This window comes from Panthera uncia, chromosome X (assembly GCF_023721935.1).
Source record: "Panthera uncia isolate 11264 chromosome X, Puncia_PCG_1.0, whole genome shotgun sequence".
NCBI classification, from domain to species: domain Eukaryota; kingdom Metazoa; phylum Chordata; class Mammalia; order Carnivora; family Felidae; genus Panthera; species Panthera uncia.
Window position 1 is genome coordinate 36,467,225 of NC_064817.1, and position 22,052 is coordinate 36,489,276.

Here is a 22,052-nt window from a genome sequence, read left to right on the forward strand (position 1 = left end):
CAGTCAGTTAAGTGCCCGACTTCAGCTCAGGTCACAATCTTGTGTTTCGTGAGTTTGAGCCCCGCCTGGGGCTCTCTGTGCTGACACCTCAGAGCCTGAAGCCTGCTTCGGATTCTGTGTGCCTCTCTCTGCCCCTCCCCGACTTGGACTCTATCTCTCTGTCTCTCAAAAAATAAACATTTAAAAATAAAATAAAATACTTACGTGCAAAGTGGGTAAAGATTTGCTTGTGCCCTGATCCTCTGATTTTCCTGTTGTTCAGGTTTTGTTTTGTTTCATTTAGAAAGTGATCAGATCCTTATTTATTTGATAAGTCCTTACCAAACTCTTTGTGAATGTAGCTTCTTGGGGCTCTGTACTCTCATGGAAAACCACAGGACATTTGGGAGTCCTGGGCTCTTTTGCGCCTAAGGATTTTGGTTTGCCAAGATGGGGGAGAGAAAGAACTGTCTGTGCAGGCGTGAGGGATGGTAGATTTTGCCAATGCCCCTTAGACCTCTTCCTTCAAATGGAGGGAAGAACCGTTCCCTCCATGGAAGAACCAGGGGAGAACCATAGACTTCCGACACTAGGGAAACTGAGAGTCTAGGACACCTTTCCAAGGTGGCCCTTCATCCCTTACAACCCAATGAATCTCATACACTTAACAGACACTCTCCTCTCCCTGACTTTATCCCTCCCCTCTCTGATCTGAGGCCATGGGTTTCTAGCTCTGACAGTGTGTGTGGGAGCCAGCTTTTACTGGCCGGAGAGGCCTCTTTCCAATTCCACATTCGGTGATCCTACGTTAGTAGCTTGAAATAAGTAGTTTGAAATCAGACATGATGGGAGTGTCTATACACTGGGGAAACCCAAATGGTTCAAATCAGGTGGCCCCGTCCCTCTCCCCAGCCCAGAGACGGTTGTTAACCACTTAGCAGCATACCATGGTATCAGACCCTTTCCTTATCTCGGGCAGGGGGAGTGGGGGCTGTGTGTTGCTGGAGGGCTGGATCAGGGGCGAGTCTCTTCTATCACTCAAGATTCCATGTGGCAATGAAATGATAGGGAAATGAATGAAAGTGCTCTTAGCTCTGGCGAATCTATATTTCTTGAGAACAAGATGAAATAGATTTAATATGAGATTTTCTCTTTTCATAAAAAATATGAAAATAACAAATACTTGATTATAAAATCTTTTTAAGGAAGGAGTAAGTCATGGAGCTGAAAGGCACAGCATGGGGAATATCGTCAATGGTATTGTAACCGCGTTGTCTGGTGATAGATGGCAGCTATTTTCTAGTAGCTATACTGTATTTGGTGGCTTGCCTTCAGACGTAAAAACCTTTTCTTTTCTGGGGCTTCCAGCTGGCTCAGTCAGTAGAACACGTGACTCTTGATCTCAGGGTTGTGAGTTTGAGACCCACGGGTGTAGAGGTTACCTAAAGAAATAAAAAAATAGTTAAAAACACTTTGTTTCTAACAGTGTCATCCCATTTACCAAAAAAAAAAAAAAAAAAAAGCCCCATAAAAGTTTTTGAAAGATAAACTCAAAGCCCTTAAGCTAATCTGTGTAGTTGTGATCTGATTTTTTTTTTTTTCTGTAAGTGATTATTGAGTTCTGTGGTGATGGAGGGTAGGATGCACAGTGAGACACAGAATAGGAACAAAAAAAGAGCTAAGGAGGTCCCTGGGTGGCTCAATCGGTTGAGCATCCAACTCTTGATTTCCGCTCACATCATGATCCCAAGGTCATGGGATCAAGCTCCGCGTTGGGCTCTGTGCTGAGGGGAGAGCCTGCTTGAGACTTTCCCCTCCCCAACTCGCAGGCGTGCTCTCTCTCTCTCTCTCTCTCTCTCTCTCTCGAATTAAAAAAACAAGAGTTAAGGAGTAGAATCTAAGACTTACATCTTGAAGCAGGCATCATCTTCATTTTTTTTTCATTCAAATCAACAGCCACAGTTGCTACATTTCTGGACCCCAAGTATTTCCCTGTGCTTTATTTTTGACTGAGTTATTTATTCAAACTTAGTTATTGGTTCTTATTCAAAAAGAACTTTTTTTTTTTTTTTTTAATGGCACCTTGCTTTTCTTTCCGTATTCTGTATTTTCTCACCTTCCGGTGGTCGTGGAAGTTCCTCATCAGGGTGTTGTTCACAATAAACACACAAACTGAAACACCAGAACCCCATTTATTCAGCACCGTAGAAGACATACTTTTCTCAGTGACTTACGTCTTCCCTCCTCAAACTCCCAAGACCTTTTTAAAACCATTGCCCCCCTCTGAAATCCTTATAAAATGTTTTGAACATTTTCCTTATTTCTTAAACTAAGAGTTGACACTTTCCTTGCTGAGATAGGACCAGCCATTTTCCTGTAGTGCAGAAGCCACCATTGGAATGGTCAGTTTTTAAATTTTGTTTGTAGCCTTAAATGGCCAGTTGCAAAATGACTTTCGTCGCTGGTGTGATCATTGTCCTGGCTCATCTGGCTCTGCTCCCCCCCCCCCCCGCCCCTTTAGCTTCCCGAAGGGTGCTTATGTATTATTAAGCCACTCACCCAGCTTATTTACTAGATCTTAGGCAAAAGGCCGAGAAGGCGATTCACCAAGCTTATTTAGAGTTACACATTAGATTGGATTTTATTCAGGCTCCAACTGAGCGTGTGAGAAGTAAAACCAGTCACCTTTCAGGAGACTTTGTTGCGGTCCTGTTGGTTACTTGGCTTTCCCATAGAGAATATGGGGATAATGAAGTCTACCCCGAGGGCTGGTTGCGGAGGGGTAACAGGAAAGGCACATGAAGTTGATCTGTATGCGTAGCACCAAACCGACAGGACGCCACGGGACCCACTGCTGCTGGAAGTCAAAGCCACCTCTGCCTCTCCACAGGCAACACGCAGAGGGTTGGTGTCCCTTGCTTTAGAAGAGGAGCTACCGATTAATTCTAATAAACCCCTGGCTGTCTTTTTCTAATTGGTTTATAGTTCCATTGGTTAAGGTGAACTGGGAACAAATTAACCTTTTCGTATCTGCCTTTCTCTGCTTTTAAATACAGAGTGGTAATTTGACATAAGAACAGATGTGTGCACAAGCATGCTTTTAATAACACCTTCGTCCTTTTTTAAATGACCAGCAGCAGAATCTGCCTTTGGCTCTGTCCCAGAAAACATATTGCACCAAGGTTTGCAGACCTTGGTTTGCATTTATTTAAATGTCACGGGATGGATGCTTTCTTTGTGAGCAGATTCCAAAGATTTGTTGCATGCCTAAATCTTTGATGAATGTCAACAATGTAAGGGTACATTGTACTTGAACAGGTCAAAACTACGTACAAACAGACATTGGCAGATAGCAGGGCTGGATATTATGCTTTAGCCTCCCCGCATGCTCGGTCTTCTAGACCCAAATTCATCCTTGATTCTGTATATGAACAAAGTACCGTGTCAGTCTGGGTCTTCTGAGAGCAGACATCAAGACAGAACTCGCCATTGTAAGAGATTTATTGTAGGGGAAGCCTGCAAAGGATAAAGGGGAGAAAAAGCGGGTGCAGGCAAGTAGTTAAAAAAAATAAGCCAGGGTTGGGGTGCCTGGGTGGCTTAGTCGGTTTAGCATCCGACTTTGGCTCAGGTCATGATCTAATGGTTCGTGGGTTCAAGCCCCGCATCAGGCTTTGCGCTGATAGCGTGGAGCCTGCTTTGGATTCTCTGTCTCCCTCTCTCTGTGCTCCTCCTGCACGCTCTCTGTCTCTCAAAAATAAATAAACCTTGTGCTCGCTTCGGCAGCACATATACTAAAATTGGAATGATACAGAGAAGATTAGCATGGCCCCTGTGCAAGGATGACACATAAATTCATGAAGCGTTCCATCTTTTTTCTTAAAAACTGAGAGCAAACTGAGGGTTGATGGGGGGTGGGAGGGAGGGGAGGGTGGGTGGTGGGTATTGAGGAGGGCACCTGTTGGGATGAACACTGGGTGTTGTATGGAAACCAATTTGATGATAAATTTCATATATTAAAAAAAAAAGAACAAAAATAAATAAATAAATAAATAAACCTTAAAAAGAATAAAAAATAAAACAGAGTAGTCCTGTATCAGTTCCTGCAATCTGGATTTTGTTGATTGCATCTGGTAGTGTTATTTAAACGTGTTCCTCTGGCCCCTGAGTATCAGATCTGGAGGCTTGATTACATTAGAATTTAGTGTTTGCTCCCCTTCCTTCCTAACTACTTCTTCCATCGGGAGGCAGATAACATCTGGTTCTCTCTCTTTTTTTGTGTGACGTTAGCAGATGTTAATGATTATTACACTAGATCCATCAATTAGGGGGCGCAAAATGCTGATATTCTTTTTAAAAAAAAATATTTTTTTTACTGGTTTTATTTTATTTTTCAGAGAGAGAGAGACAGACAGACTGTAAGTGGGGCAAGGACAGAGAGGGAGACACAGAATTTGAAGCAGGCTCCAGGCTCTGAGCTGTCAGCACAGAGCCCGACGCAGGGCTCAAACTCACGAACTGTGAGATCATGACCCGAGCCGAAGTCGGCCGCTTAACTGACTGAGCCACCCAGGCGCCCCGCAAAATGCTGATATTCTAATTTTACTTGTCTTTACTTATTAGCTAGCGTACTTTTATACAACAAAACCTCCCTTTGTTAGCTACTTGGTTGCTTTGAGGTTCACTGCAAATAGGAAAGGTAGGATGACTGTCAGATTCTTTTCTTTCAGTCATTTTCAAACTGGTAAGGTGGTTCCTTAGCATTCTCCAAAGATGAACCAATGAGAATTTTTCTTTGTTTAATATCGTTATGAATTCGTGGATTTCAGCATCGCAGTTGGGATTCTTTGGGTTTTTTTCTCCACCCCCTCTCCCTCTTGCTGTTATTTTGATTTGATACTCAAATTCTTCCATCTCTGGCCAGTGGGAGTTTCTATAGGTAGGTTCCTGAGCCTTTCTGTCACAATCCAGGCAGTCTCACGTAGCCCTCACTTCCTGGTATGACTGGTTACAGATCCATCTTTGCACATTTCCTACCCTACAGCTGAAATAGGTCACAAGCCATGATTCATTTCATTGGAAATTCATTGTTTAGGAACCAGAATCTGGGTGTTGGGAGTGTTCACTGCTTCTAGGTAGGTAATTTTTTCCAAGCTTTTTCACTGGGCAGGACTAAGAAATATGTATTTTTTTAATGTTATTTATTTTTGAGAGAGAGGGAAGGAGGGGCAGAGAGAAGGAGACACAGAATCCGAAGCAGGCTCCAGGCTCCGGGCTCTGGACTGTCCACACAGAGCCTGATGTGGGGCTTGAACCCACGAACCATGAGATCATGACCTGAGCCAAAGTCAGATGCATAACTGACTGAACCACCCAGGCGCCCCTGTATTTTTTGAAGATAGAATCTAGCCGGAGATCATACCAGCAATTCCAATTCATATTCAGGACTACAGGATTTTTACTTAATGTCATTGTTCTTCTATCTGAATTTCCTTATCCCCAGGCCAAAAACCCTGGTTCTCAGTGACATCGGCCTGATTCTGCATTCGCTTTATCCCACACTACATCCATAATAGCCTCAAAATGACAATACTAATGCCAACACCAGGGAAACGATTGCTGTCTTCCGGATGTATACTGTCAGAAGTGAGCTATCAGATTACTGAGTTTTAAAATCACGTTTATACCATTTTACCCAACTTATCCCAGGTGCCCTTCTTATGTCTCTTTCACCCTAATATGCTAACAAACCCTCTTTTTCTCTTTGAAGTGTGTTTATCTCTAGTCTGCTTCGTACTTTTCGTAACGGGAGTTTAAAGATAACTAGGCATAAGCTAGCATTGGAAGTGCAAAAACAACGTAGATTTGAAAATAAGTGTGTGCCGACATAGATTTCCTTACTCTGTGAGCTGAGAGATCTGTGAGATCTGTGAGCAGCAACGAGCACACCTAGAGCCCAAATCTTGGTTTCTAATGCTGTCAAGGCTCATCGGAGAAATGGCTGATTCGGGGGCTGCACAGAGAGACACAAGCTGAGCCTAGAACAGAAAGAGCCTACCAGAAAGTAAGGAAGCGCCCAAGCAAACACACACACAAGCACACACACACACACACACACACACACACAGTGATGGGGCCATGTCAGAGTGACACAAGAGCCAACTGAAAGAACTCTCAGAGACCAAAGCTGGAAGGGTTTGAGCAACAAAATAAATAACATACTATCGGATTATAACCCAAAGTGTAATACAATTATCTGTGGGTCCACACTGATGTAATAAGGTCATGATTGAATATGTAAATAAACGGGGGAGGGAGAGAAATCTACCGTGTGGAGAATTCTTAATAATTTATATAGACACATCACCCTCAAAGAAGTGGAACATAATTCCCCACGTCTTAAAAAGTGTGGGGTGTGCATAGACTTCCTTCCAAAGAATACAGGATTGGACGGGAGAAGGAGTAGTTTTACAGTGGAGAAAACTGGCAAATACCACCTCAGCCAGGTAATCAGGATTAACATCAGTGACAAGTCATGTTAATAGCACACATCCTTGTTATAATGTCAGTCCACCATATTTTCCCTACTTTTCTGGTATTACTATACCGGGTTTTAAATCGATCTTTTATGACAGTTTTTATTTACACATAAAAACCTGTGCTTTGAGCCAATGAGGGAAGTGCGACGCATGGTTCTTCCCTTTGGGAACTTGGAATCTAGTGGGAAAAACAACTAGCAAACATGTAATCCAGAGATAAATCATGGGAGGTGATTCTAAGGGTTTTTTAACTTGAGAAAAGCACAGATATACTGAGGGCTGGTGTAGCCAGAGGAAGTTTCCAGGAAAACATACCCTTCTCTTTATACCATCAGGATTTCTGGATGAAGGGCGCGATAAGGGTTGACTGAGGGTTCGACACATTCTCTTAAGTAAGATTGCATTATCACTGTGGAATTTAAGAACAACAACAGATGAACACAGGGGAAGAGAAGGAAATATAAGATAGAAACATAGAGGGAGGCAAACCATCAGAGACTCTTAAACACGGAGAACGAACTGAGGGTTGCTGGAGGGGAAGTGGGTGGGAGGATGGGTTAAAAGGGTGATGGGCATTAAGGAGGGTGCTTTTGGGGATGAGAACTGGGTGTCCTATATGAGAGATGAATCGCTGGGTTCTACTCCTGAAACCCAGACTACACTGTATGTTAACTAACTTGAATTTAAATGAAAAAAATTATTACATTTTGTCAACCAGCCTCATGATGGATAATAGCATTATGTTAATGTAACAGAGGATAGATGATAAAACTCGTAGCTCAGTTAATCACATTGTGGTCGGAGTTTATTAGAAAGATAGCAGAATCTGTGGATTATGAAGGATGTCCTTCCTGCACTCATTTTATGTGTAGATCTGGCTAAATCTTGGATGTTTCATGTTCAGGTCTCAACATGTTCCTTGATTTTTTTTTTAAATTTTCCTCGTAGGGCTGTCTGCCGCCAAACTCTTAGCTGAACATGAAGTGAATGTTTTGGTCTTAGAAGCACGGGACAGAGTTGGAGGAAGAACATACACTGTGAGGGTAAGTGATTTTTAATGCTTAACGTATAATTTCTCACTCAAACTAGAAGTGGGAGCGATGGAAGGCACAGAAGCCATGTGTCCTCTAGAGCCTTCAGCTACTCCAACAAGTAAGCATCCGTTGTGGTCAACAAACACTCACTGACCATTTGCAGCTACGTGGCTGGAACGGGAGGGTATTAGGCTAAGCGAAGTTAGTCAGAGAAAGACAAATATCATATGGCCTCACTCATGTGAGGACTTTAAGAGACAAAACAGATAACATAGGGAAGGGGAGCAAAAATAACATAAAAACAGGGAGGGGGACAAAACAGAAGAGACTCATAAATATGGAGAACGAACAGAGGGTTGCTGGAGGGACTGCGGAATGGGGAAGGGGCATGAAGGAATCTACTCCTGGAGTCATTGTGGCACTGTATGCTAACTAACTTGGATGTTAATTGAAAAAATAAAAATAAAACAAAACCAAACCAAATAAACACTCACTGAAGAGTGAACGCCTCTGACCTTCAGTAGCTTATAGTCTAGTGATGAAAACAAACGTGAACAAATAACTTCAGTACACTGTCATAACTTCCATACCAGAGACCTCAGTAGACTAGGTAGTGTCTCGGTTTGACTGGACTTGAAATGACTGTATACCCGTAACACACATGCGCACACACACACAGAGTATAGGTTCCATCTTTATTTATTTAAGGATACACAACTTAAAAGAAGTATGGCTACATGGGTGGCTCAGTTGGTTAGGAGTCAAGCTGTTAATGTTGGCTCAGGTCATGATCTCGCGGTGTGTGTGTTCGAGCCCCATGTCGGGTTCTGTGCTGACAGCATGGAGCCTGCCTGGGATTCTGTCTCTCCCTCTCTCTCTCTGCCCCTCCCTCTGCTTGTGCAATCTCTGTAATAAGCAAATAAGTAAATAAATAAACTTGAAGGAAAAAAAGTGCGGCTACAGTAAGCAGAAGCAAAATGCATATTTTTGTGCAACTTTGTCCTTGGCCCCGGTTTCCTAACAGGAGAGCTGTTGGGAGGGACACTCTTTGCTTGGGTAAGGTCGGCTAGACATGAGGACGAAGCTCAGTTCTTGCTACATCACTGCCGTTTTAGACTTGGGCTGATGTCACCATTCTAGAAAAAAAAAAAAAAACAAAAACACCGCATCCCAAGTATTGCTTGCCATTATTCAAGGCCACGGTCGTAGGCAGTCAAGTCTGTGGGAGCTGATGGATGCGCACAGGGAGACGACATGGGGTGGGGAGGAGATAGGGCCAAAGGCAGAGGTTTGGGGAGCATGCAGATTTAATGGGTGCAGAGGCAGCGGAGCCAAAGCGAAGCAGCGGTGGCAGAGGCAGATGGGTGGAGGAAAGAGGAAGCCCCTGTGTTTGTCAGTTAGGTCATTAATGAGAGCCTTTCCTCCAGCCTGCAAATGGAGTGGTAAAGGCTGGAGATCCACAGGACGAAAGCAGCCGGTTGCAGTGACCGGAAAGAGAGGCAGCATCTATCTAATAAGATGTGTTGGGCTTACAGCAAAATGGCTTTTGCAGCGCTAGTCACAATGGCTTGAGCAATCCAAACATGCAGTTATTTTGCATAAGAAGTGGTCTGGTGGCAAGGAGTCCAGACTGGCGCAGGGCAGGGGGCGGTGGGGGGGCTCGGCTTTGTCATCAAGGCTTTATGCTCTGTTTTCTGCTCAGCCATTCTTTGCATGTTGTCTTATTGTCTTATTACCTAATGGGCACCAGATGGCTGCTGTAACTCTGAGCATCAGTCCTCACTGAGGACAGGAAAGAGGATGAAGAGGCAAGACGAGGTTTTCTTTTTAAGTTTGTATTTAAATTCCCGTTACTTAACATACTGTGTAACCTTCGTGTCAGGTGTACAATACAGTGATTCGTCACTTCCATAGGACAACCGGTGCTCATCACGACCAGTGCACTCCCGAATCCCCATCACCTGTTTCATCCATCCCCCTACCCACCTCCCCTCTAGTAACCATCAGTTTGTTCTCTGTAGTTAACGTTTATTTATTTTGGAGAGACAGAGTGAGAGTGGGGGAGGGGCAGAGAGAGAGGGAGACATAGAATCCGAAGCAGGCTCCAAGCTCTGAGCTGTCGGCACAAAGCCCGATGCGGGGCTCGAACTCATGAACTGCGAGATCGTGACCTGAGCTGAAGTCAGACGCTCAACTGACTGAGCCACCCGGGTGCCCCTGTTCTCTGTAGTTAAGAGCCTGTTTTGTGGTGAGGCGGCCCCAGCTTTATCTGCAACAAAGCTTTTCCTTTACCAGAAGACCCCCAGCAGACATTTGCTTTAGTCTATAGCTATGCCCTTAGCTGCTGGGGAGCCCGGGAAAGCAAGCATTTAGCATTTCCAGACTGCATAATACAAGCAGGCATGGAAAAGGCAATATGAGTGGATGTGGAATAGCTAACCAACATGTGAACTAGAATACTGTAGACTATGTTTTTCCGTTAGACCAGGCCATGCTCCCCCTGTCATTTGCTTCCTACGTTTTTAAAGTTATTTATTTATTATTTATTTTTGAGAAAGATGGAGATAGTGCGAGCAGGGGAGGGGCAGAGAGAGAGAGAGAGAGGGGAAGAATCTCAAGCAGGCTCTGCGCTGTCAGGGTAGAGCCCGACATAGGGCTCGAACTCTCAAAAGCATAAGATCATGACCTGAGATGAAATTGAGAGTCTGACACTTAACCGACTGAGCCACCCATGCACCCCTGCTTCCTACCTTTTTATGATTTTCTATTTTTTATTTTTTTAACATTTGTTCCTTTTTGAGAGGCAGAGAGACACAGAGCATGAGCAGGGGAGGGGCAGAGAGAGAGGGAGACACAGAATCCGAAGCAGGCTCCAGGCTCTGAGCTGTCAGCACAGAGTCCGACGTGGGGTTCGAACTCACAGACCTTGAGATCATAACCTGTGTCGAAGGCGGACACTTAACCGACTGAGCCACCCAGACGTCCCCCTACCTTTTGAGATGCACGCAGGGATGAAAAAAAAAAAGATACACACAGGGATATACCATGGGTCTGTTTTCACTTTACTCAGTTCTAAGAGTGTTCTACAGCCTTGCTACTCAGTGTGATCCATGGACCAGTAGCCTCAGAGTCACCTCCCCCCCAGGAGCTTTGATAGAGATGCAGAATCATAGGCCCCTGGTCCTAGACCCACTGAATCCAAATCTGCATTTCGACGAGCTCCCCAGGGGATGTTACTGCAGTGCTGCTCTGTGGGGTGTGTTTGCTTGCTTGCTTTAAATGAATCCCGATTAATTGTATCTGGAGAATTTCTGAGCGCTTCCCGCTGCACCGGGAAGCTATTGGTCTGGAATTGAGGAGACTGAGATTCTGGCCCCTGTACTACCTGACATCCCTTCTTAACCTGGGCCAAGTCCTTCTGGCACCTCACATCTCTGTCTTCCCACCCGGGCCGTGAGATACAATCTAAATGTACTTCAAGCTCCCTGGCAACTTCAAGTTCTAGTTGAAGACAGTGTGTTGTAGTGCAAAAGAAGGATTGCATATTCTGCGTGTCTGACCTTATTAGATACAAGTCCCCTGTCATTTTCAGAAGATTATGCCTTCAGTTTGGCGATAGTTATTCAGCTATTCCTTAGCCCTCCTTTCTTATCTCTAAAACCTTTTGGTTATTAAATAGGAGCATCAGTCATGTTGCAGATTTTCAGGTAAGAACAAGTTTCTTGATCTAAAGGAAATGAGAATTCCAACATGCCTGTCCCCATCTGTGTTATTGCCCCAGGCTGATTTTTCAGGCGGTATCATTTATATACGTCAGCACCATACAGGAAGTATTGTGTGTGAAGCATAATTGTAACTCTTTAGGTATATGAGGAAAGAACTTTGAAATGCGCTTCGAAATGCTTACAAAGTAGGAATTAACATTTGTAAGATTTCAAGTGAATAGAAGGAGAATAAAGGGCTTTGAGAAAAAGGAACAGAAATGGTATTTAATAAGAAACTGAACTGGATATTGTTAGAATTCCTACTAAGAGCAATTTTTAAAATATTTATTATTTATTTTTGTTAAGTTTTTAATTTTTATTTTATTCATTTATTTTGAGAGAGAGAGAGAGAGAGAGAGAGAGGCAGAGAGGGAGAGAGAGAATCCCAAGCAGGTACCTCGCTGTCAGTGCAGAGCCCAGTGTGGGGTTCGATCTCACGAACTATGAGATCATGACCTGAGCCGAAATCTAGGAGTCGGGCACTTAACCGACTGAGCTACCCAGGCACCCCAATTCTTTTCTTTTCTTTTCTTTTTTTTTAGTTTATTTATTTTTGAGAGAGACAGAGAGAGAGAGAGAGAGAGAGCGAACGAGCACGCATGCACGAGCAAGTGGGGGAGCGACAGAGAGAGAGAGAGAGAGAATCCCAAACAGGCTCCACTCTCAGCACGGAGCCCAACACAGGGCTTGAACTCACGAACTCTGAGATCATTACCCAGGCTCCCCTGTAAGAGCAATTCTGAGTCAATTAGGATAATTTGGGGTGGAGACGCCCTAACAGTTACTCTGGATCTTTAAGTACCGAAATACTACGTTTGGTGTTGTCACTTGGCCACTGTTCAGATAGATCTCCTGTCAGTTTAGAACTTCCCAGTTTTTCCTTCGTGTGGTTCCTCCGTAATTCTTCAGGACCAAATTAATTAATTTGTGTTGTTGCCTTAATATCATCAGGGAAAGTACCATCAGGGAAAGTACCACCAGGACTCCACTAAATAGAAACAATGGACAGGGGTGCCTGGGTGGCTCAGTCAGTTAAGTATCTGACTCTTGATTTCGGCTCAGGTCATGATCTCATGGTTTGTGAGTTTGAGCCCCACGTCGGGCTCTGCACTAACAGCATGCAGCCTGCTTGGGATTCTTTGTCTCTGTCTCTGTCTGACCCTTCCCTGCTTGCTCTCTCTCTCTCTCTCTCAAAGTAAATAAGAATAAACTTTAAAGTAAAAGAATCTTTCACCTTTGTAAAGAAACATCCTGTAAAAGAAAACAAATGAATGCATAGGTGACCAACAAAACCAGAAGCACACTATGTACAGAGAACAAACTGGTGGTTGCCAGAAAGGAGGTGGCTGGGGGTGGACAGAATAGGTAAAGGAGATTAAGAGGTACAAACTTCCAGTTATAAAATAAGTAAGTCACAGACATGAGAAAAGTACAGGATAGGGAGTATAGTCGATAGTGTTGTAACAATTTGTATGATAAAAAAAGGAAATGTTCTGCAATATGCCTCATAATCCTGCACTTAGGATTATTGGCTTTAGTGTCTGTCATCTAAAGACATCATGTTTGGAAATTCCCACGACTCCTTCTTGCTTGGTTAAAGCAAGTACTTTAACCAGTTTTGTTTTATATTTATTTTATTTTCAAAAGTTATTTACTTATTTATTTATTTATTTATTTAGAGACAGAGCACGAGCGGGAGGGGGGCAGAGAGCGAGGGAGACACAGAATCTGAAGCAGGCTCTGCGCTCAGTGCAAAGTCCAACTCGGGGTTCGAACTCATGAACTGTGAGATTGTGACCTGAGCCAAAACTGAGACAGTCGGACATTTAACTGACTGAGCCTCCCAGGCGCCGCAGGGTTAGTTTAAAGAAGTCAGAGGCACACTTCATTTCTGGTCTTGTGGCAGAATGGAAGCCCTGGTTACCTCTCCCCATTGGAATCAGTAAAATGTTGTATAAAATACACTCTGCTGCCTTGACACGGAAATCGGAAATTTGCGGGCCTCCTGAATGCTGAACAGACAGCTCACGTTTCACACACCCAATCTGAACTTCTGACTTTCTCCTTCAAGACCACCGTTCCAGCAGCCTTGATGGAAAGGATGACAGTTCCAAAAAATTCAGAGTCACACCCAATATGCTCATGCCTCACATGCATTCTGTTGGCTCTGCCTTCGAAATACATCCAGAATCCAACACTTTGCACCGCTACCATGGCAACTCCTGGGGGCAGTCACCGCCATCTCTAAGCCAGATGCCTCAATGGCTTCCTAACTGATTTCCCTGCTCTCACCCTGGCCTCCTATAATCTAGTCTTAGTGCCGCAGCTAGAATGAGCCTCTCAAACCTAAGTCAGATCTTGGCGTGTCTGCCGAAAAGCTTCCAGAAGCTCTCCTCATTCAGAGGTCAAGCCACGGTCCTTACAATGACCTTTGGGGCTTCCCATGACCTGCCCCCCAATAACGTCTCTAGCCTTATCTCTAATTCTCTTTTCCTTGCTCACTCTGTTCTAGCCATACTGGCTTCCAATTTCTTATTTTTTTTAAATGCTTACTTATTTTGAGAAAGAGAGAGTGCACACAAGTGGAGGGAGGGGCAGAGAGAGAGGGAGAGAGAATCCCAAACAGGCTGCACATTCGGTGTGGAGCCCGATGTGGCGCTCAAACTCATGAACCGTGAGATCATGACCTCAGCAAAAATCAAGAGTCAAGATGCTTAACCAACTGGGGCACCCAGGAACCCCTGGTCTCCTGTTTCTTGAACACACCAGGCACCCTTCTGCCTTAGTCTTTGCTGTTCTTTCTGCCAGGAATGCCCTTGTCCTGGCATATGGATAACTCCTTCATCTACTTAAAGTCTTTATGCAAATGTTACCTCTTCAAGGCGGCCTACATATCCAGTGCATTGTAAATTGCAGTCTTTCCTTTTCTTCTCTGCGGTTTCAGTCTCCCATGTTCTACTTTAGCTTTTTGATTTTCGTTGCTCTTATCAACTTCTGAGAGACTTCGTTGTTATGTTCTGGGTTCATTTTCTGTCTCTTCCCATCGAATGTAAGTTCCTTGAGAGCAGGGATCTTTGTTTGGTTTACTGATGTAACAGAAGCTCCTTGAACAGTACCTGGCACCTTGTAGGAGAGCAAGGTACTTGCTTGTTGAATAAACAAGCGAATCCCCAGAGCAAAGTAAAAACATGAAGCCTAGGAAGTAAATGAGCTCAAAACTTGACTTTCACCTTGAATGCCTACTGAGCCCGAAAGACTTTGCAAATTACAGGGTGACGGCCATATGGCGTGCAGGGAACATTAGATGAAACTCCGAACCTGCTGAAAATAGGGAATTTTAATAGGAAACGCTCCAATTGGAATGCTTCATAGGTGGAAGTGTGATAAAGCTTACCATTCAGAAAGGGAGAAAAATAAACCTTGCCCTCGTTCATGGTTTCCACCCAAATTTACACTACCTTTATGGCATGCTAAACGTCAGGCAGACTATGTAAAGTGCCACACTGGCTGGCAGAAATAGACTCCAAAGAAAAGAAGTAATTCATAGTTAAAAATGAGAAATCATACAAGGAAAACAAGGCACCAAAAAAGGATAAGCGTAAAACAATGATCCAGAAAGTATTTTAACATAAGCTCAAGAGCCCATCAGTGTGTTCTGATTTAAAACTTCATCTGTTGGAAATCAGAGAATTGGGCCTAATAAATCTCAAGGTGGTTCCTCCAGCAACAACCCCAAAGAAAAGCCTGCATAAAAACCTAAATGCTTGGAAAAGGATCTAGATCGGCAGGGTGTACTATAGCGTTCTTTATCTACTATACATGTTATTGTTGAATCCACCTCACCAGTAGCTATACAAATGGGATTGTTTCCTGATGAGTGTCCTACAGGGTTGCGCCAAGTTCTTGGGTGACAGAGAAAAAATTGGTATTTTCAGCTGCACTTTATAAGAGAGAAATAAGGCACATTTAAGGTGTAACAAATAAATTTTTTTGTTTTTAATTAAGATATAGAAACTTGTTGGGGCGCCTGGGTGGCTCAGTTGGTTAAGCGTCCGACTTTGGCTCAGGTCATGATCTCACGGTCCATGGGTTTGAGCCCCGCGTCAGGCTCTGTGCTGACAGCTCGGAGCCTGGAGCCTGCTTCGGATTCTGGGTCTCCCTCTCTCTCTGACTCTCCCCCGTTCATGCTCTGTCTCTCTCTGTGTCAAAAATAAATAAACATTACCAAAAAATTTAAGATATAGAAACTAGTTTTCCCCAAGTGTTAACTAAAGTCTTCTGGCCCCTTTTTCTCTTTGTACAGAATGAACACGTCAATTATGTAGATGTTGGCGGGGCGTATGTGGGACCAACCCAGAATAGAATCTTACGGTTATCTAAGGAGCTGGGTCTAGAAACTTACAAAGTGAACGTATGTGAGCGGCTTGTTCAATATGTAAAGGTAAGCCTGACATTTTACTCAAGTGACCAGTGGGGGAGCACTGTATTTGGGAAAATATTCGGTTTTCTTCCTAGTTTTTTCTCAAAGCAATTGTAAAAATAGGCTCTCAGCCTTATAGTAGTCTTCTGCGTTTTCTTTTTCTTTTTAAAGAAATCCTTGGGGACCCTGGGAATCCCTGTAAGGGGTCATGCCTCAGTTTGCCCCCTCTGCACATCACACACTGTGGCCCTTAAAGGCTGCACCCTTACCCCCAGTCCAACTGGAGTAAGGGTATGAGGCTTTTATCTTCTTTCCTTCTTCAGTGTCTATGGGGAGCAAGGGGGCGGGGACAGGAGCTACCTGCAGTAGACACATGGATGTGCCTACGGATGTGTGCGCGCTCGCACATGCGCACGCGCGCGCGCACACACACACACACACACACACACACAGAGCCACACGCAGCCCTTGAGGCACCTATGAGGCAATTCTAAGGCCCCAAGGAACACAGTAGTCCAAGGCCAGTTCTTAAGACTGAGCAGGTTATACATTGTCATCGTTACCTGGCGTTTCTTTGCACGCTTTGATAATTTCCTCCGTACTGAGCCTTGACTTTTGGGAAGTCTAGCTGAGCTGTGTGGTTTACCACTGTTTAAATAAGATTGTTTCACTCTGCTGATATCCAGCTGTTGCCAGAGTTATTCTTTGTCACTGAAGCCAAACATGGAGCAGCTGGAGTGTTGGAAATGTGCCTTGAGAGGTCAGGCTGTCCGATCTGCCTTCGCAGCTGGCTTCCCAGAACTAGCATCTCGAGGGCAGGGGTCATGCACTCGTTCTAATGGTAGGATTCCCACACCGGTGATCACATCACTCTCTGAGCGGCTCTACCCCACTCAGTCACATGGGTCTGGAGCCTTCGGGGGGTTTTCGGAGCTTGGAGTCAAGGGTACTTGTGATATGTGCACACTGATGCGCCGTCAGGGGATCTTAAGACATTCTGATATGGTTTGGGATGGTTTGGGTTGTTTGGGGGAAGGGTCTGGCAGTTACACATGTGAAAAAACAAAAACAAACCAGCAGCCTTGAGAGAAACTGGGTTCAGAGGTCAGGGGGGGAATGAAGAAAGTATAAAAAACTATACAATGCTAGCTTCGGTAGGCTTCCTGATCACTTTCTCTGTCTACACGGCAGGGTGCTTCCCTGGATTAGCAAATAATGACAATGGTGAGAATGATAGTAACTAACATTTATTGAGCACTTTTACATGTGTTAGCATATTTAATGTAGGGAGAGAGACCAAATCCTTTGCATGGAGTACTAAATAAACAGTCCCATAAATTCACCCTTCAGTCCAAGTAGGAAGCAAGTGAGTCTGATGATTGTCCTGGAATCTGAGCAGACTCATGCTTATGATCTCTTCCTCTCTCACATTCAGGTGCTGAGAGATTTTTTATTTTCCCTGAAGTCTCACAGTAAACAACTAAGTGATTTTTTTATGCACGATCTCCGTAAATCATTACATACACCTCGTTAGGCAGGCACGATTATCCCCATTTTACAGAGGGGAAAACTGAGGTTCAGAGAGATAAAGCAGCTCAACAAGACTATGAAACGAGTAATGGTCTGTTTTACCCCCCGAGCTCATACCATTCATGCATTTTAAGACTGGCTTCCAAAGAAGCACACATTTAAGGTGCTGAGCACCATTCTTTTCTTTTAAGACACAATCCCATCTAAAGAAAAGATGGAGCACGGAAATACCATTAAACCATCCTCTCACATACTTTAATCTGCCAAAGCACACATATTTTCACCCAAGGTAGACCACAATGTTCAGCTAAAGATAATTGTGGGTCAGTTAGAGGTTTATTTATTTGAGCTGAAGGAGTCCCTGTAAAGTGAGGCAGCCAGATTAGGGAAAGGCAGGAAGACTATATTCCATGGAAGATTGTTAACAAATCGTATAGCAAAAAATCATTCCACTTATTTAAAAATATCTCAACCCTTACTGCTGTGTCCACTTTGGTGGGGTGGCAGGGGGTGAGGGGAATGGACTTTTCCCCATCACCGTAGTGCGCCGGGTTAATAGTGCAGATTGTCTTTGTGACACTCTGAATTGGCTCTCGAGACAACCCCAGCCTCTGTAATCTACCACAGTGCATTCTTTTCAGTGAATACCACCGAAATGAAGCAGGTGAATCCAGAAGATTGCCAGTGTCTAGTTAAACCAAGCCATATTCCTTATGGTCCAGATTGCTTCAGCTTTTAAATTTTCCCAGCGCGCAGCCTTAAAGACTGCCTCGGTTGTTTCTTCTGACAGCAGACTGTAGTGGATCCAGTTTCAATGTATTCTGGGATGATTTTTTGTTTAAGATTTTTGTTTTTAAGTGATCTCTACACCCAGCGTGGGGCTCGAACTCGAAACCCCGAGATCAAGAGTCGCATACTCTACTGACTGGGCCCCTGCCAGGTGCCCCTCTAGAACGATTGTTAGTATTCACCAAAGAATGGTTCTTGACCCTTGCTAGATTGTGTTTACAGGGCAAATTGAGACTCTAAGCCTGAGCCTCTGAGCTGAGCAGTGGAGATAGACGTTTAGTGGTGTTTTGGACCCTGTCCCTTCCTAGCAGACTATGTCTGTCTACTTCATTCATAGAAGGTTCAAATCATTATGTTAAATTCATCAGTTCAATGAACAGTTACTGGATAGTCTCCTCTGTACAAGGTATTGTTCCAGGCTGGAAATACAGTGGTGGACACATGATCAAAGCTCCTGCTTTCATGGAACTTACCATTAGCTCACATTTCTGCCTGTATCCTTCGTGGACCTTGTGAATAGAATACCTGTTCTTTTTTTTTTATTATTTTTTTATCTTTATTTTTTAATTTTTTTATGTTTGTATATTTATTTTTTTATTTTTTTTTATTTTTTTTTTTTTTTTTACATTTTATTTATTTTTGATAGAGACAGAGCACGAGTGGGGGAGGTGGGGGAGGGGAGAGAGAGACGGAGACACAGAATCCGAAGCAGGCTCCAGGCTCTGAGCTATCAGCACAGAGCCTGACGTGGGGCTCGAACCCACAAACTGCGAGATCATGACCTGAGCTGAAGTCGGATGACTTCAACCGACTGAGCCACCCAGGCGCCCCAATGTTTATTTTTGAGAGAGAGACAGAGTGAGAGCAAGGATGGGACAGAGAGAGCAGGAGACATAGAATATGAAGCAGGATCCAGGCTCTGAGCTGTCGGTGCAGAGTCCGACACGGGGCTCGAACTCACAATCTGTGAGATCATGACCTGAGCTGAAGTCGGATGCTTAACTGACTGAGCCACCCAGGCGCCCGTAGAATACCTATTGTAATTCTGGTTTAGTAGATCCTGATTCTTTTTTTTTTTAAGTTTATTTATTTTAGTAATCTCTACACCCAGTGTCGGACTGGAACTCACCACCCTGAGATCACGATGCGCATGCTCTACTGACTGAGCCAACCAGGCTCCCTAGTAGGTCCTGATTCTTATAGAATAGGTTCTTGGACAGGTTTTATGAATGTTGTGAATTTGATAATGGCTTTATTTAGGAGTTTATATCTGCTTTGTAAAATTAAATTAACCATGTTGTTTTTAACCTAAAAGGCGGATTTGAAGTAGCACCAGCTAAATGTGTTTAAAACATCTATTCTTTTCCTTCGGATGGTGTAAGGGAAGCAGGTGGACTTGAATGCTTCTTGGATTAATTGACCCATTACTTGCATTAGTGAATCAGATGCACTATCATTACGGGTTATTTGATGAGTAAGTTTCATTGAATTGTGGAGGCTTTTTGTTAAGTTTTACAGTGCCAGGTCTTGGAGAGGAAAGCAGAAATGCTTGATTTCCTTTTTTTTTTTTTTTCCTTCTTTTAATGGGTTCTTCTGATCTTTTTTTAATTTTTTTTTTACATTTATTCATTTTTGAGAGACAGTGACAGAGGGTGAGCAGGGGAGGGGGCAGAGAAAGAGGGAGACACAGAATCTGAATCAGGCTCCAGGCTCTGAGCTGTCAGCACAGAGCCCCACATGGGGCTCCAGCTCACGAACCGTGAGATCATGATCTGAGCCGAAGTCGAACACTTAACCGACTGAGCCACCCAGGCGCCCTGGGTTCTTCCAGGTCTTAATAATACAGGTAGGGTGGAGAGAGGGAGAACACTGCATTTTGCAGGTGCTGCTCTGAAGGAGAAGTTGACATATTTATGCATTCCCACTTTCTCCCTGCTTTCACACCCTAAATAAAAGTCAAGACTATTAGGGACACCTAAGTGGCCTGGTTGGTTGAGTGTCCGACTCTTGGTTTCAGCCCAGGTTATGATCTCCTGGTTCATGGGTTCGAGCCCATTGGGCTCTATGCTGCCGCTCCCCTGCTCATTCTCTCTCAATCTCTCTCAAAATAAATAAACAAACTTAAAAAAAAATAGAGACAATAAATATATACCACCCATTTCTTCTTAGACAATGGTGTGATATTTATTTAAACAACCTAGGCTTTCCTGATAGTACAGCTCACCAAGCAGGTTTTCCTAGTACTGGTTCTTTTCTTCCCACAGCCATTTACTTGAAGGTTTCTAGGCCAATAACTGCAATCAAAGGCTTTCCACATATGTGTGTTCTGGAATACTAAGTCAACTTTTTGTTGTTGTTGCTTAGAGGTGGACTTTATTTTTGCCAGTAGGCCGTGTTGAAAGCAGGGGATCTATTTATTTTACTTACTTACTTATTTACTTATTTATTTATTTTTGTTAGGATGTATTAATGCCTGCCAGAAATAACTGCGTTCTGACCCCTTATAATAGTGTTTCTTTTGGATCAGGGACATATATTTTTAAGCTGCTTTTAACACCGTTTTCTATACCAAATCACAGAAGCGTATGTTTTGTGTTCAAAGAAAGTTATACTTTCACTTTCAACGCCGCTCTGTAGGAAAGGCAGGAAGCCAAGGGCATTAGGCTCTTCTAGGGATATTGATTGTTGTGTCTTTGTTTCTTTTCTTTTAATCCCCTGAATCCCCGCGGCTGCCTCACTCCATGCATTGGTATTGCCTTCCATCTGTAAGGTTCCTATACCTGTGTCACCTCATTTGAGTTACCTCGTGATCCTATGGCTTAATAAGCATTTCCCCCCATCTCACAGATGAAAAAACTGAGGCTCAGAAAATTTAGACACCAAAGTAAGGCTTTCTGGCTCTTGAGCTCAGGGTTCTGGGGGTTACATCACAAAGTTCCTTATTCCACGGGCAGAAAGTCAACTTGTAAATTCCTTAAAAATTTTTATTTTATTTTTTATTTATACAGTTTTTTTTAATGTTTATTTATTTTTGAGAGAGAAGGAGAGAGAGAGAGAACACGAATAAGGGAGGAGCAGATAGAAAGGGAGACACGGAATCCGAAGCAGGCTCCAGGCTCTGAGCTGTCAGCACAGAGCCCAACGTGAGTCTTGAATCCTTGAACCTCGAGATCATGACCTGAGCCGAAGTTGGACACTTAATCTACTGAGCCACCCAGGGGCCCCCATTTTATTTACTTTAGAGGGAGAGAGCATAAGTGGGTGAGGGGGCAGATTGAGAAAGAGAGAGAATCTTAAGCAGGCTCCATGCTGAGCTTGGAGCCCAAAGCAGGGCTTGATCCTATGACCCTGGGATCATGACCTGAGTCTAAATCAAGAGTTGGACGTTCAACCGACTGAGCCACCCAGGTACCCCTATAAATCCCTTTTAATAACCCGTTCTAAGGTATGATAAAAATCACCTTGCCCTGATAGGCTCTGAAGTCCTAACATGCCACTCAAATGGTAGGGGCTCCTCTGGACGCAGGCAAGGTCCTGTGGGGTGCCTGGGAGCTGTATGTGGTCCCTTTCACCAAGGTGGCTTCTTCTCCTCTCGTGCACCCTGAGCCATAGATCTGGGGTGCCTCTGGCCTTCAGTGAGCGTTTGACTCCTGACCAACCCCCCAGACCACCCCAGTTAGGCTCAGCGGGCTCAGCAGATGAGTCCCCTTATTATGTTAAAACACTAAGTCTACAGCACGGTTTGGAATAGTTGGCTGTATATTCTTTTTGTTAATTGATTGATGTGAACTTACTCGTCAAAGTATGACCCAGATCAGAGTATTTTATTTTATGCCATTATATCCTGCTTGGTTTAAAGAGAAAAAAGAGAGAGGATTTAAAATAATTTGTAAGCTGTAGAAGTCAGGGTAGAGATGGAAAAAAAAACCAAACCAATTAGGTATGAACAGGAAAATGGTAATGGGCATGTGCTCATGATAGAAATTCTGTTTGATCATAG

The 22,052-nt window shown here is 43.8% G+C and overlaps 1 protein-coding gene and 1 non-coding gene across 2 annotated transcripts in view; both read left to right on the plus strand.

The window, feature by feature from the left end:
• The window catches only part of MAOA (monoamine oxidase A), a 68,862-nt gene that overhangs the window by 12,641 nt on the left and 34,169 nt on the right, over positions 1-22,052 (plus strand). Inside the window, exons 2-3 of the mRNA XM_049643732.1 lie at positions 7,464-7,558; positions 15,617-15,754. Coding sequence (XP_049499689.1) covers positions 7,464-7,558; positions 15,617-15,754 — 233 coding nt within the window. The remainder of the gene's footprint in view (positions 1-7,463; positions 7,559-15,616; positions 15,755-22,052) is intronic.
• On the plus strand, positions 3,747-3,853 carry LOC125932511 (U6 spliceosomal RNA). Its single transcript, XR_007460655.1, has one exon. It is a non-coding gene; the product is annotated as a U6 spliceosomal RNA (small nuclear RNA).